Here is a 17550-nt window from a genome sequence, read left to right on the forward strand (position 1 = left end):
ATGGTTACCATGAGATAAAATAAGATCATATTGAGATAGAGGATTTATCCCAAAGAGATTAATGATATCCTATGAGGGTAACACACTTGTGACAATGTCATTGACGAACACTGATCAAGTAGCTTTCATAATGGTATATCATTAGGGAGAGCTCAGTCACGATACTATAGTGGAATGACTTTGTGACCAAATGAGTTTCTAATTAATAGGCAAAAAGCTAGAACTTAATTAAAAATCATTTCAACCCTAATCACATATGTCTAATTGGTCCCTCCGCTAGCTCGTTGAAGCCAGAAATGAATTGTGTGTTGAATCAAATGAGCAGAAAATGATAGAAATGGTAAAGTTAAATAAATGGGAAACATTCGGAAATGAATGTGGGTTTCCACTAAGTATGGAAATGACTTGAGAATTAATTTATAATTTTTTGAATTATTAATCAATTAATTAATTGAAGTTAAAAAATGGGATAAATTAATTGGTCATTCTAAATTCGTTGAATGTAGAAAATTAAATATATTTTTTATAGATTCTTTTATAATAAAGTTGTCATGATTTTAAAGGAATTAAAATTGAGTTGAGAAAAGAATATTTAATTGGAAAATTAATTAATTAAAATTAATTTAGTAAATAATATCTATTTTTGAGAAATAGAAAATTATGTATTGGGTTGGATTAAATTATAAAATGATGGGTTAAAAGTAGGGGTGAGCAAAACTCGATTCGACTCGAAAAAATCGAAAAAAAATTCGAATTTCGAGTTAAACGAATCGAGTTATTCGAGTTAATCGAGTTATTCGAATCAACTCGAATTTTTTTTTCGAATTTCGAGTTCGAATCGAGTTGAGTTTTCAAATTCGAATAACTCGAATAATTCGAATAATTCGAATACCAAACTATAATATTTTACATTTTTACCCCAAACTCCCAAACCTTTTTACTTTTCCCTCAAAACTTTTACTCCTTCCCACTTTCCCTCCAAAACTTTTATTCCCCTCCCCTCCCAACCCCCAATCTACCCAAAATCCATTTCCCACCAAAATTTTACTCTCCCATTTATTTTTCTCAAAATTTTACTCCCAAAAACCCTCAAAACCTTTTATTTTCCCCCAAAATTTTTACTTCCTCCCACTTTTCCCCTAAAACTTTTATTCCCTTCCCATCCCACCTCCCATCTATCCCAAACCCTTCCCCCTCCAATTTTTTTTTTGAATATTTTCCCTCCATCTATTTACTTTCCCTCAAACTTTTATTCTCTAAAACTTTTTATTTTTCCCCTAAACTTTTACTTCTCACCCTTTACTCTCAAATAAAAAATAAAAATTATCCAAAAAAAATCACTAAACATAAATAGTAATAATTTTATTTATATCTACTATTTATATTATTAAATTAAATTTCACATTTTATATTATTTATATTATTAAATTGTTTAGTCATATTGAATATTTATATTAAAATTGAATTATTAATTATGCCATAAAATATTCGTGTTAAAATTTTATATTGGTATCAATTTCACATTTTATTTTTAAAATAACTTTTATTAAAAGTCATATTTTTACATTTAATATATTTTTTAATTCTAAAATACATAGTGACAAGAATCTGAAGATAATTGAAACAACTAAGCAAGCAAAGAAGCTAATCAATATATAAAAAATTAATAAATAAATTATGAAGTGATGAAAGTTAATAAAAATTTTGATTAAGGTGGACAAATTTTTTTACGACGGGTGACAATGGTTACAAGGACCCAAAATTATTTTTTAAAATTTAACTCGAACAAATATATTCGATTCGATTCGATTCGAATTTCATCTCACTCGACTCGATTCGAGAAAACTTCAAATAAAGTTAGGATGATAAAATGAGATTCGAAAACTCGATTAACTCAAAAATTTTCGATTCGATTCGATTCGATTCGATCGAATGCTCACCCCTAGTTAAAAGTCTATGAAGCACATATAATTGGACCCAATATAGGTGAAGCCCGAATCCCTATCATAATACATATGAAAGGAAGCACACCCTATTAGCCCCCTCTCTTGTAGTTTGACTAAGGGATTATTTTCTATTAAATAGACATTAAATTTATTCTACTAATTCAACTAGGGTTTCACTTTCTTTCCTTATAAATAGATGTCAACGATAGGGCTAAAAACACAAGAAGTGATACATAAATTTGAAGTATTATTATTCTTCTTGAAAATAGTAAAAAATTATTTTTAGGTATAATTTTTATTTTTCAGAAATAACAATTCTACTAGTTTTCATTAAATAGAGAGTTTTGTTTTCCTACTGAAAGTAAAGTAAATAATTTCTAGTTCAGTGTTTGATTTGAATTGTTTAAGCCCACACTCGAAGTAGTTCATGATACGAGAATAGTGGAGAAGGCCACTCATTGAAAGTCGGGAATGATAGGGATCCATCTTGCCTAAAACACAGGTGCGATTTCGGGAAAAGTTTATTGATTTAAATATCACAAACTGGCTCTGTTTTCAATTTTTTATATTTCACTGTGCAAGAGAATCACTTTTGAACTGAATTTTTTTTCAATAATTAGTATCAAAGCCAATTTGTGCTATGTTTATAGTATAAACTGATACCAAAATTTTTCTCTCTTCTTCATGTGTGATTGAATTTTGATAAGATATGACATTCTTATAATTATCATGTTTAGGGATATGTGTGTGAATGAGAATATGTTATTATTTTATTATTTATATGATAAAATAATTTTGCCAATGTTGTGATTCCTAGAAATTTGAATGTAATTATTATTAATTTTTGGGAATGTAATTGGATCGTGGACTATCATCTCCATGTAGGATTTATTTATTTTATTATTTTAGAATAATTTATGTAAGCTAAAAACGGACATCAGACTTATGTAACTAATATTTTTTACGAAACCCAAAAAATCAATATGCATCCAAGCTAATCGAGATGACACAAACACGACCCAAGCAAATCGGAAAAATATTGGCGGTGGTCCAACAGCAAAAGTTGTTGGTGGTTCGATGGTGGGGATCAACGGTAGAGGTTGGTTGTGAAGGTCGGTGTTGGTGGTCAATAGTGGTCAACGAATGTCCAGCGGTGGCCAACGGTGATGGTTAGTAGCGGGCCGACGATGGCCAGCGGCAGTCTAATGATGAGGTGATGGCGATGTGAACTGGTATGGCAGTGAAAGCCCATTGTGGCAAAATAGAATACCTAAAGTATGCTTTAGGGTGATTTTGTAATTTTATAATTTTCTTAGAAAGGAATCATGGAAACTTTGGCTGGTCAGGGTCATTTAAATTTTATACTTTTATTTATGATAGCATGATGATATTTATTTGACTGAAAATTTATGTTCATGCATATGTATAATAAGCATGCCATATAGTTTAAAGAAAGAATGTCATATGTATTTGCCATGCATTTATTAATTATTCATGATTGAAACCAGACATTGAAAACCTTACATGTTTTTAAAAGATTGAGTGGGAGAAGGTCCCTAAACAAGGCTATGACATCCATCAATAGTCTCTTGTGATGGAATGACAATTTAACAACCTACGGTAGTATTGTCTTGTGGATTTCATCGAGGAGATTTCCTAAAAGTATGAAGAATTGTCTTGTAATCGTATGACAGTTGGTCAGTTCTGTTGTATGTATTATCATGCGATATAACAAGTTTTTCTTCAAAGAGGACAACTAGTCACAGCATGTCACTAGGTGAGATTGCCCCACGATGACTCATTTGTGTTCCATGATGTGATTGGTGTTGAGTTGATAGTTATACACTCAAGATCTTCTAATTAAGTAACTTCCCACAAAGCTCTACTTAAGTTAGAGTGATAGCCAAACATTAAACGACAATTAGTACATGTGAATGCCTAAGGAATTAGGTTCATGTACTAATTGGATGGAAATACATGTTCTTACTAGTTGATCAAGATTACCCTATGGTGACTTAATTCAATAGGTGCAGGAATTATCGTTGCAATGACTTACAAATATTTTCAAGGTTTAATGTAAGATGCATGGATCATTTTAATGCATACCATAAGTTGCAAAATTTTTTCAAAATATTTTCTTAATACAAAAATATCAACGACTGAATATTTTAGTTTTAGTTCGAAAATGACACCTACTCCCTTATTAAATATACTTATTGAGAACAAACTCAACGAAAATAACTATAAAGAATGGAAAAGGAACTTTATGATTGCCTTGAGTTGTGAGAAACTAAAAATAGTCCTTGATAATAAACGCCCTCCGACCATTTAAGTTGAGGCTAGAAAACTCTAGAAGGACTGATGAGGTAGCTCGCTGATATATGCTGACAAGCATGACCAACAACCTTTATAAGCAATTAGAGAGTTGTAAGACTGTTAAAACGATTCTAGACAAACTAGAAGACATGTTCGTAGGCCAAACTGCCTTAGCTCGACAATAGATTATTACTAGTTTGATGAATGCCCAACAAAAGCCTAGCAATTTTGTCAAAGACCATATGATCACTCTTATGTGATACTTTGTCGAAGCTACAGATAATTAGGTCAATCTGGACCAAAACACACAAATAGAGATAATGTTCAAAAGCTTGTCCAAGGATTTTGCAAGCTTTTGGGTCGTATATAACCTTGGGAACAATAATTTGATGCTTTCACAACTCTCTTTTGGATAGATTCTCTCTTTCTTTGATCCTTTGCAATGTGAATTGAACTCTCTAATTTTACCTCATAAGAATTTTTACTTACTAAAGTTGGACCATTAAATTGACTTTTATTGCTCAGGGTCCCTTTTCTCTCGATCTTTTCACATGAATCATCCTCACTTCCCTTTAACCCCTCACAAAAATTTTGAACATTGAATTCATCAAAATACAACTCTTTAATAGGAAAATAAAGGTCTAACTTGTCCAAATTTATAGACTCTAGGAAACAATTCGCACTTTCAACTTTTTCCAGTTCACTATCACTATTATCATAGTTGTCACTATTACTATCAACTTATTTGATATCAACTTTGAAACAAGGTGCAATGCTAAATCTAGAGTCAACAATTGGCACAAAATCACACTTATTGTCTTCACAAATGGTGTCACTCAAATTTTCTTACTCATTCATATCATCATCAATGATAGCAGTGGATGAAGACTCCTCAATAGGCTCTATGTCATACTTACGTTCCTCAGCTTGCAAGGATCGTGTGACTACTATCATCAAATCAAGTTGAGAGAGCATGGCTGAAAATTTCAAGAATGTCTTCTTAAATGAATACGTTGGACATTTAGAGTCTTTGTGATCCTTCATATCACACCACAGGCACTTGCTAGCTCGTTCTCTTTGCTCCACCATAAGTCGTTTAAGGTCGACCTATAGAGATTGGATTGATTAATTTACGATTTCTTATGACCAAGATTAAACAAATCTGCGAAATTAAAGAAAAAGGGAGATTAAATCTAAATAAAAAATAATTAATAGAAATTAAATAAAAATGAAATAAAAATAAGTAAAACAAAATTAAAGCTAAATAAAACAAATAAATGAAAACTCTAAGCTCAAGTGTGATTTTGAATTCAGCTTCGAACTAATCTTGGACAATGGATTTTCTTCTCCAATTGATAAGTTAGTTGTAGAGATTTAGGAACAACCTCAAACTTCTTAATTCTTTTGTAGTAGTAAATTAATTGCAGGAATAGCCTGACAACTAACCCTTACCAAGTGAACAACCTTTAAAACAACTTCCATGATTTAATTCCTCGATAGTTTTACAAACTAGAAGAACTTGGCTCAAATCAACAGCCTCAACTACGCAAGTGATTTAAACTTGATTGTTAACTCTCTTGACGAATCTAACCACTCACTCAATTGATCGCATCAAGTTATTCTTTGATGTATCGAATACAATAATTACGGATCATATTGATTCACCAATTGTATATTGTCCAACATTGAACCAATGGATAACCTTTATCTATTTAATGCTAAAACAACATTGTGAGACAATTGAGTCTACCTCCTAAACCAAAGAATTAACTATTACTAATGTGGAAAATATTAAGTACAAATTTAAAATCTCACAGTTCAAACACCGGATCAATAATTGACCTAAAACTAGATCAACTCTAACTAATACTTAAGTGAAGGACAATAACAATAAAATAACTAAAGAGAAACTTTACTTAAAATTAAAACAAAAAATAAACAAAAATAATTTGGTGATGGCGGTAGTGTGCGCCCGCTTAACTATTTGTACATATAATAATAACAATAACTGAAGAAAATAAAACCTATTAGTTAAAAAGAAGGGTGGTTGACGCTCCCCTTCAATTCTCCTCTTTCACGTATATCTATTCAATAATAATAATAAACCTAAAATAAAAAAGACAAACTTAAAATACAAAAAAAAAGTTAATAAAAAAATAATAAAACAATCACAAATTCTTCATATTGCGCATCAACTCAAACTCTTGTACCAAATCTTTTGTGCAATCCATCTATCAACTCGTTTTGTACAGAATGATCAATTAAGTATCAAATTAAGTAAAATTCATTTTCAAAGTTAATTAAAATAAAATGATAAAAATATGTCAACTAAGCATATTAAATGGGGTTTTTTACAAAATTATTATAAAAAAAATAAAAATTTACCAAAATATTATAACTTTTTTTTATTTATCAAAATATATATATTTTTTATTTACCAAAATATATAAAAAAATAAAAAAAACTTGCAAAAAAATCAGATCGATGTGACGGGAAAAGAGAAGAGAAAAAAAGAAAGAAAGAAGAAGAAGAAAAGGAAAAGAGAAGAAGAAAGAAGGAAAGAAAAGGAAAGGAGAAGAGAAAAAAAAGAAGAGGGAAGGAAGGAAAAAAAAGAAAAAAAAGGTAATTTTATTTATAAATTTAATTTTTTTTGTAATATTTGTGTATTTAAAATTTATGTTATGTACATTATAGTTATTTTATAATTTTATTTAGCATATATATTTTATGAAATATATTTAGAATGAAAAATAATGGTATGTACATTGTATGTTGATTAGAGATTTTTTTTATGAAATTTACTTAGGAATTTGAAATTAAAATTTTAGGAAAATAGCATTAAAAGTAAAATGACAAAGAAGTATGTTTAAGAAAACATAAAATCCGAAAAGAAAAAACGGGAATTGTATATTTATCGAAAATAATAAAATGTAGGAAAAATGCGAAAAATGCACATGTAATAGATTTCAAACATAATAAATTGAAATAATGTAAAATTATAAAATAAAAAATTACGATATTTTTAAAAAAAATAAAATGTGAATAAAAAATACGAACAAATGTCCGAAGTAAGAGTGTATTAGTAAATTTTTAAAAAAAATTCAGAAATAATTTATACAAATAATTGAAACAAAATGTACTGAGATAATATAAAATAATAAAATATGAAAATAATATAGTTTTATTGAAAGTAATAAAAATCGGGAAAATAATAATACGACCAAAGCGCAGGGGAAAGGGTTTATTGTGGGTTTTTTAGCAAAATATTACAAAAAAAAAACCAAAATATTATAAAATTTTTCTTTATTTACCAAAATAATAGAGGGAAAAAAAGGGTGATGGAGGGGAAAAAAAGGCGGCACAAATATGTGGCTAATTACCTTTTAATCCCTCATTATTTATTATCTTCTTTTATTCCCATTTAACACACTAAATTAATAAATTTCAAACATGATGCATTGAAATAATATAAAATTATAAAAGACTAAGTTTATGATATTTTTTAAAGTAATAAAATGCAGAGAAAAAAATACGAACAAATGACAGAAGTAAGAGTGTATTACTAACTTTTATAAAATTCAGAAATAATTAATTCAAAATATTTCAAAGAAAATGTACTGAAATAATATAAAACAATAAAATACCAGTAAACCGTCACATCAGTCTGATTTTTTTTTTGGTTTTTTTTGATATATTTTGGTAAATAAAAAAAAGTTATAATATTTTGGTAAATTTTTATTTTTTTTATAATATTTTTGTAAAAAAAACCCACATTAAATGTGTCAACCATATTTTGAAACATTAAATGTCTCAAATTAAAGAGTTCGCGAGCTGTCTGTAATGCTTGTGTCTGACACCATTCTATCAAATAATATCATATCACACAATATGGTACAAGAAAACATTTTCTATTTGCATAATTATTATCGACCTTATAATATTTGGATCCACAGTCCAAATAATTTGTAGCTCTTATATAAATTTAATTTGAAGAAAGACTTATGCTAGATTATATGTCTTTTTATAATACATAAATTAAGTAAAAATTAATATAAAATTTATAATACATATCTTTTATAAAATAGGTTTTATAAATTGTCCAAAACTTTCATATAAATAATATTTTTTGCCATAACTTAGAAAGTTATTTTTTATAAATAAGTTATGACAAAAAACTATAATATTCTTTTATGAATAAGATAAGTATATTATTTTTATAATATATAGTATGGACACATAAATAAGTTATGTTTATATATTCTTAACCATAACTTTTTATAAATAAAAATATTAAAACATTTTTATAATTTTTATTTTTTATAAAAAAAACTTTTTTTTGCCTTAACTTTAGAATTTGTTTAGGATTTAAATAATATATTTGTTGTTATAACTTTAAAAAATACATAAATTATTTTTATAATATAATATTTTTTAAGATTTATAATATAAGAAAACTTTGGTCATAATCATCTCAAATGCTCATACGTGTTTATGCTTAAAATATAATTTTAATAACTTATGTGAAAAATATTTTTTTACAATTGGATTTAGTTGTAATTACTCCAATTCTCACTCTCCCCCTAAGAATTGGAAAGTAAAATTAGGTGCTCCAATTACACCTGATTTGATGGGACCTTTCAATTACAATGGTTACCCTAACATGCCACCCTTGTGCAATTACAAGTAATTACATTCAAATCCAATTATTAGGTGGCTTTTCAAATACTACCTGAATTAATTTAGCTACTATTGTTTGGGTCAAGACTAAAATTTCAAAAATTGAAAAGTACATAAACTAAAATTGACCAATTCAAAAAGTGCAAGGATTAAAATTGATCAAATTAAAATATAAGAACTAAATCCACAACTTTTTACGAGGTATAAAAACTAATATCAAAATCTAACCTTTAGTATAATATGAATTCCTTTTTCCTTACAGAAGTTCTCAACTATTGGATTTTTCAAGCCCCAAACCAAGAAGGTAAGAATTTTTGGGGCAATTTTAGTGCTTAAAAATGTTGGTGATACAACATTATAAGACATGAACATATTAAGGGAAAATAATATAAAAAGTATAAAACAATGGCACAACACGAAAAGGAAGCAAGAGCACGACAAATATAGGAACGCGTCAAACTCTAGATAACACAAATTGTCAAATCTTATATAAATATAAAATAACTTAAACACGAATACGATAATAAAAAATATATGAATACATGAACTACCTAAGAATGTAGAAATGATTTAAGATAAACGATGAGGTTTTTGTAATTGTGAAACAGTTAAACTATATAGATCTTAAATGGCAATAATTTTAATCCAATAAAAAGCTGAAGAAGAAGAAGTTGGTCCCCCCAGACACCTAATACGTAATTAAACCACACTTATGCTACAAGTAATCTAGTGAATGTAATGAGACAACTGGACACCACCAGCGGCGGCGGCTGACTGCCGCTCATTCTTCCCATAGTCTCTATAGCCATGACCCCAACTTATTTGTGCGATATAAATGTGACATATAGTGCAATCTTTATGCTTTGATATGTTTTTAAATGTAAAACTACCACAAAACTCCTAGATTGTATTTTAGGTTTTTTACTAAAAAATTAGGTAAATTAACTCTTGTACGTTAGATAAATGAGTAAAATAGTCCCTCTGTTAGAATTTGGTATTTCTATATAATGTATAATAACAAATTTAGCCCTCAATCTTTACACATTTATTCAATTTTACCCCTCTATTTTATTGGAAGTAAATTAGAAAATTTTGAAACTAATCATGCTAAAGGGTCAAAAGACCTTAGTAACGAATTAAAAAAAATCACTTAAGCCCTTTTAAAATTTAAAAATTATTAAATTATTAAATAAAAAAACATATAAATATAAAAAAATTTATTTAAAAATAACAATACTGATCAATTAAAATATAATGGTTATAAGATATTTAAAAAATTGACCCTACTCTTTTTTGAGTTAGTATTATTATTTAATAAAAAATGTATAATTTTAAAATTTTTAAAATTTCTTTATAAATGTTGTTTATAATTTTTATAATTTTTTTAATAATTTTTAAAATTTAAAAGGGCTTAATTGGTTTTTTTATTTGTTATTAAGGTTCTTTTTACTCTTTAGCCTTATTAGTTTCAAAAACTTTTAATTTACTTACAATAAAAGAGTATGAGTCAAATTGAATAAATGTGTAAAGGATGAAGGATAAATACGATCATGCCTTTCTCAAGCATAAAAATCATAAAATTTAATTTGTACCAATAAAGGTTGAGGGATAAATGCAAGACCGGTAGTGGAGATCTTTAATGGCACGAGTCATTTCGGTAAGTGGTAAAATGAGGTTTTAGATGCTCTCTTTTAATAAGGTCTAGACATTGCCATTGATGAAAAGAAACCAAATGCTGTGGAGGAGAAAGATTGGGAGATTATCAATCGTTTGACATGTGGTACAATTCAATTGTGCCTTTCTTGAGAGTAGAGGTAGGCTTTCTCAAAGAAGACTTTTGCAAATAAGTTGTGGTTGACACTAAAAGAATTTTTTTTAAAGAAAAACAACCAGAATAAGCTCTATATGAAGAAAAAGATTGTTCCACTTCACTTATGTTCTGAGTACCACTGTGAATGATCACATCACCAGTTTTAATTAATTAGTCACTAATTTAGTGAATATGGATGAGACCTTCAAAGATGAATATTTGGCTTTGATGTTGTGGGGGTGACTTCGTGAGGAGTTTAAGTTACTTGAAACTATTCTACTTTATAGGAATGTTTATGTATCTTTTAGTGAAGTATGTGCAGCTTTATATAGTTATGAACTGAGAAAGAAGGAAAAGCAAATAAATGCAACCGGAGATGCAGAAGCTTTGGTGGTCCGAAGTCGTTCACACACTCGAAGTAAAGTACAAAAAGGGAGATCCAAGTCAAAGGGGAAACCAAGTAAAGATGAGTGTGCTTTCTGTCGAGAAAAAGGACATTGGAAGAAAGATAGCCCAAAGTTGAAAAATAAGGGTAAATCAAATAAAGGGAAAGCTATAACAAAATTAAATGTAGTTGAGTGTGATAAAGAAGATTCAGATCTCTCAGTTGTTACATCAGTAACTGACCATTCTAATGTATGGATGTTGGATTTAGCTTGTAGTTATTCTATGTGTCCCTATTTGGAGTGGTTATTTGTTTTTAAAGAACTAAATGGTGGAGATATCTATACAACAAATAATACTCCTCTTACCACAAATGAGATTAGTTCTGTTCAATTGAGAAATCATGATGAATCAATCATAACTATACATTATGTTCGTTATATGCCAAATTTGATGAAAAATATCATTTTTTTGTGGGAACATTGGCATCAAAAGGTTTCGAAGTGAGAGCTAAAGATGGTGTGATGAAGATTATTTCTGGTGCATGTGTGTTAATAGAGAAGGTCCGCAAGAATAATAACTTGTACCACTATTTGGGTAGTACAATTAATGGGACAGTTGCTGCGACATCAACTAAAAATCGGGAGTTAGAAGCACTTAAGCTATGGCATATGCGCTTGAGGCATACAAATGAAAAATCCTTGAACTTACTCATAAATCAAGGATTATTTAAAGGAGTAAGAACCTGTAAACTAAATTTCTATGAGCATTGCATCAAAGGGAAGCAGACAAGGGAGAAGTTTGGGACTACAATCCATGATACTAAAAAAATTTTGAATTATATTCACTCTAATGTTTGAAATCCCTCCAAAATAAGCTTTTTGAGAGGAAAATATTATTATGTAACTTTTTTTATAATTATTCCCAAAAAGTGTGGGTATATACAATGAAGACAAAAGATGAAATGTTAAGAGATTTCCTTAAATGGAAAAATATTATGCAAACTCAAATTGGCAAAAAGATCAAACACCTTTCTACAAACAATAGTGGAGAGTATAGAAGTGATCTATGCGAAAAGATCTGTAAAGATGAAGGCATCATTAGGCAATTCATTATCAAATCTACACCACAACAAGATGGGGTGGCAGAAAGCACAAATCGGACATTGCTGGAGAAAGTTTGATGTATGCTATCCAATGTTAGATTGGATAGAGAGTTTTGGGCTGAGGTTATAGCATATGCATGTCATCTCATTAATTGTTTTCCATCTATTGCAATTGATGGAAAAACACCATTAGAGAATTTGAGTAGGAAGCATGCTAAATATTATTATTCCTTACATGTGTTTGGTTCCACTACATACTATAATGTTAAGGGATCAAAGTTGGATTTAATAGAAAAGAAAGCAGTGTTCTTAGGGATCACTTCTAGTATAACGGGTTTTCACTTATGGTGTCCAAAAACAAAAAAAAATATCTTCAGCAAGGATGTCACCTTTGATAAATCTACCATGTTTTTAAAAGTGTAAAAGAAGCAGTCAAATAATACTCATAAGCAGACGAAGTTTGAAAGAGTGGTGATTCCAACAAATGAAGAAGTTAATGATTCTCCTATGGTAGAAGGAGACTCTAGTATGGAGGATCTAGTGGAAAAATGAGACTCCAATAAAAAGGATGTTTAGACCCAAAAACTTCTACAGCAACTTGAATCAATTACAACTAATAAGCCAAGAAGAATAATTAGAAAGCCTACTCGTTTTTCTGATATAGTGGCTTATGCATTCTTAATTGTAGTCAATGACATTCTTACCACTTTTAATGAAGCAATTCAAAGTTCAGAAAAAGTGAAGTGGAGGAATATCATAAATGAAGAAATGCAGTCCCTTCATAAGAATCAGACTTGAAAACTAGCTAGTCTATGGAAGGGAAAGAAGACAATTGGGTGCAAGTGAGTGTTTGCAAAGAAAAAAGGATTTTCTAGCCAAGATGATGTGCACTACAAAGCAAGATTGATGGCGAAAGATTGTGCCCAAAAGGAGGGAATTGATTACAATGAGGTATTTTCTCCAGTTGTGAAGCATTCCTCCATTAGAATTTTATTGGCTTTGGTGGCACAGTTGGATTTGGAACTAGTTCAATTGGATGTAAAAGTTGTTTTCTTTTTACATGGAGACTTGGAAGAGAAAATCTATATGACTTAACCAGAAGAATCAGGGTTGCTGGAAAGGAATATTTAGTGTATAAACTTGGAAAATCGTTGTATGGTTTAAAGCAATCTCTGAGGCAGTGATACAAGTGATTTGACAAGTTTATGGCAGAACAGAGATACACAAGAAACAAATATGATCAATATGTTTATTTTCCCGAGCCTTAAGATTGTGCTCTCATATATTTTCTTCTTTATGTTGATAATTTGTTAATAGATTCCAAAAGTCAAGTAGAGATTGAAAAGCTAAAGAAATAGTTGAAAAAAGAGTTTGAGATGAATGATCTAGAAGAAGCAAAAAAGGTTTTGGGCATGGAGATAACTTAAGATAGAATCTTGAAAAGGCTTTGTTTGATTCAGAAATAATATTTGAGAAAATTGCTAAAGAGTTTTGGCATGAATGAAAAGTCAAAACCTGTTAGCACTCATCTTGCTCATCATTTCAAGCTTAATGATTTTATGTTGTCAAAGAATGATGCAGAACAAGAATACATGTCAAAGATATCATATGGAAATGTTGTTAGTAGCTTAACGTATGCTACGGTATGTACAAGACCTAACATTTCACAAGCAGTTGGGATGGGGTTGTAAGTAGGTATATGCATGATCCAAGAAAGTAGCAATAACAAGATATGAAATGGATTTTGTGATATATCCAAAATACAATAGATATTGGATTGATTTTCGAGTAGGAAGATAATCAAGGTGTGGCTGAATATTGTGATTCAAATTAATCTGGTGATCTGGACAAACGATGCCTAATTACTGGTTATGTGTTTACTCTTGCAAAGGCACCAGATAGTTGGAAGTCTACTTTATAGTCAATAGTTGCTTTATCTTCTACAAAAGCAGAGTATATGGCAATCACAGAGGTTATAAAAGAGGCAATTTAGCTTCAAAGGTTGCTTGGTGAACTGGAAATTAAGCAAAAGTATGTCAAAGTACATTTGTGATAGTCAGAGTGCTATTCAATCAGCAAAATAATCAAGCTTATCATATAAGGACAAAGCACATTGATGTCCAGTATCATTTGTACAAGAGATTCTTGAAGAAGGTGGAGTAAAGATCCAAAAAATTTCAACCACTGAGAACCCTATCAATATGTTAACTAAAGTTGTGACTACAGTCAAGTTCCAACTATGTTTAGACTTGATCAATGTTAAAACTTGAAGGTTGAAATTTGAAGACACTATCAAATGTTATTTTGCAAGGAGATTGAATATGTGAAAATTTGCTAAGATGGAGATTTATTGAAATAACACAATCCCACATTTAAAACATACAAGGTTGTGGAGAGTTTTGTACTATTTCTCCACTTTTAAATCCTTCCAAAATTTTTCACTTTCTTCTTAAGGCAAATTTTCCCTCACCCTATTTGCACAACATTCTCAACCCTAAATTCTTTCAAATGCAATAATATTTATTGTAAATTCTAATAATAATAATAACCCAACATATTCAAATGCCAAATTAATACTCAAAATCCATTGCACCGGCCAAGCTAGCTGCTAAAATCCCAAGAGTGGACCATCTAAAAGTCCATGCCATAATATTGTCTTTACTCGTATTGCCTTGCCTTCGCAGTTTTAAGATTTAATCAAATGATACTTGAGTTCAAAAGCCAGCCATATCAGCTCATATCAGTGACACCAACAACAAGAAACTGGCCAACATACCAATTCCAGTAAATAAAATGGACACATTGCAGTTTCCGTACCATTGATTATACCTACCCAAAACCACAAACTGAAAAAGAAAAAAAGATAATTAGTTGGTCCATTTGAGATCTTTTACTAAATACTGCAACAAATACCCAAAAAAACCCAACCTAATACTAATAAGTAGCATTACATTAGGGGGAAACAAGGAAGAACATGTCATGCAACGTATATACATACACTATAAAATAGAAGCCAAATACTGGACATGAACCTAAAGACGAGGATGAAGAGGATCCGAGGTTCCTCTCAGCGCAGTACAGGGATTCTCAACCTTTTATATAATAATAGAACTATTGGCTGAATTATTCTTGCAGCTGACATGATCGCTCGGATCCAATCTTGGTTCCATGTATATGCTTCAACAGTCAATTTATTACACATATTTGGTTGCTTGTTTTCTACTTCCCACCCCTGATATGAGTATAGGAATCGCTACAACATGAAAAAGGGAGATCATTTGAAGAATAAGATGAAGGTATTAGTTTTGGCTAGATCAGAGAAGTGACTGAGGACCCAATGTTTGGTTAATCATGCCAGGCAGTAACAGGATCATATGAACCAATTTGCTCTAGCTGAGCTTGTACTACATTCCATTCCATTCTTCTTTGAGGCTCTTCAACTTTGACATCTTTGATGGCTGCCCCAATATCGTCAGTCATGTGAAGATCTCGAAAAGGTGGTAAGGCTTGGAAATGGGTAGGCGGCTGAGTGTTTTCAAGGCCACCATCAATGAACTTGTGTTGGTGAAGTGTGGAAGCTAACAAAGAAGCAATGGTTGGTGTAGCGATGGTGAAGATATTGGAATAGGTTGAAAGGAGTGGATTTGAAGTGATAACGTCCTGGATTTGCTTACCATTTCCATAATCACTATCCCCAGAATCACTAGACACAATAGCAGTAGCAGAAGAAAACCCTGGTCTAAAAGCATTCAGTTGAGGAGGTTGCAGATCATAGTTGGTCACTGTTTCCACACCTGAAGAAACTCTTGAATCAAAACAATTAGGGAATGGAAGATTGGTATCAGTTGCTAACCCATAAAACAAAGGGTTGATGTTGATAGGGGGGGTAGAGGGTGAAGAAACGTCGATTTGAGGCCTAGAACTGGGACTTGCAGTTGCACCAGCAATGGCTGAAGCAGGCCTCTTGAGACGCTTGTTTTTCCGGCAACCACCGCCCACTGGAACATTCCTTAAAGTGCCTCCTTTAGTCCAATAACGCTTACAAGCCTTGCAAAAGTGTCTGGGCTGAGATAAACTGTAGTTGTTGTAGTAGCAGAACTTGGTGTTTGATGAATCACATCGAGGACACTTTAGGGCTTGTGCTTGTTGGCTTGGTTTCTCCATAAGCTTACTTGTTGAAGCCATCATCATGTGTTTCTCATCTACACGATTCTGCAACCAAAGAGAAGGGAGAAAGAAAAAGGAAAGAAAGAATGAAATGAGGTGTTCTTAGGGTAAAATAACAACTCAATATAGATATTCTCTTCCAAAATGAAAAGCAACAAAAATGGGGTCAACACTTTTTTTTTGTCTAATTATTTTGAGAGAGAGAGAGAGAGAGAGAGAGTAAAAAACCTTTGGCCATTCATTAGTAGTTGAAGTGATCACCATTTCTCCTCTCAAAAGAGCCTTTGTTAATTGGGGGGGGGGGGTTCAAATATTACCTGTGAAGTGATTGACAGATTATGTTGTGATCACCATTACAACAACTTTATTCTTTTTATTTGTTAATAATCAAATTTTCACGTGATGGGGTTTGGTTTATAATTGAAAAACAAACCAAATTTATAATTAAAAAAAATGGAGGGTGGGGAGGAAGAATATATGTGTGGAGGGTACAAATATTCAAAATCCAAGAACAAGACAGGAAGGTAAGGCAGAAGAACAGATGAATCTTTGAGAAGTTCAAGAAAAGAAAGAACATAAAATGAGACTTTTTGCATATCCACTATTATGTAACATTCCTTTATAGGGAGAGAGGGTATTCCCCAATGCAATCCCCCTTTACTTTATTTCAACTTTATTATAATTATTGAATTCTAAACCAACATTTTTATAATTCATATTAAATAATGATAAGGTATAAAAAGTTTCATGCACCTACCTAGTTTCAAAACATATAGGAAACAGGAAATTAATTGATATGCTTAGTAGGTACAGGGTGTCCTTTGATTAAAACCCAAACAATATTTATAACCATTACATCTTAATTTTCTCACACAAATGTTATTAATACTGTTTGAGTCATCGTTTCGAAAAATATGAAAGACTAAATACATACATTTTATAAAGTACATCATGGGAGGACAAAGATGTGACGCATCTATCATTTAACCCACCCACTGGTTATCCAAAACAGCTCACCTATATACGTCTCTTGTAATTGACTGAAGTTCAAAGTTGAAACGATAAAACCTTCTTTCTTTCAATTTAATTAAAAAGGAAATATATATATATTACGTTCAATTTCAAATTTAATTTATTAAGTTAAA

General features: G+C 30.5%; 1 protein-coding gene across 1 annotated transcript; it reads right to left on the reverse strand.

Moving 5' to 3' along the window:
- Positions 1-14982: 14982 nt before the first annotated feature.
- LOC107901800 (dof zinc finger protein DOF1.4) lies at positions 14983-16994 on the reverse strand. Its single transcript, XM_016827948.2, has 2 exons — positions 16634-16994; positions 14983-16450 (listed from the first exon to the last, which is right to left on the reverse strand). Exons 1-2 carry the CDS (start codon positions 16667-16669, stop codon positions 15584-15586), a joined length of 903 nt encoding a protein of 300 aa, XP_016683437.1. The 5' UTR covers positions 16670-16994; the 3' UTR covers positions 14983-15583.
- Positions 16995-17550: the final 556 nt, after the last annotated feature.

Source organism: Gossypium hirsutum, chromosome D06 (genome assembly GCF_007990345.1).
Source record: "Gossypium hirsutum isolate 1008001.06 chromosome D06, Gossypium_hirsutum_v2.1, whole genome shotgun sequence".
NCBI classification, from domain to species: Eukaryota; Viridiplantae; Streptophyta; class Magnoliopsida; order Malvales; family Malvaceae; genus Gossypium; species Gossypium hirsutum.

Coding starts and splice junctions, on each gene's coding strand:
- LOC107901800 (XM_016827948.2), bottom strand. CDS start 16,669: ATGGTGATCACTTCAACTACTAATGAATGGCCAAAG. Junction 16,451..16,633: donor CTACTAATGAATGGCCAAAG/GTTTTTTACTCT, acceptor CTTTGGTTGCAG/AATCGTGTAGATGAGAAACA.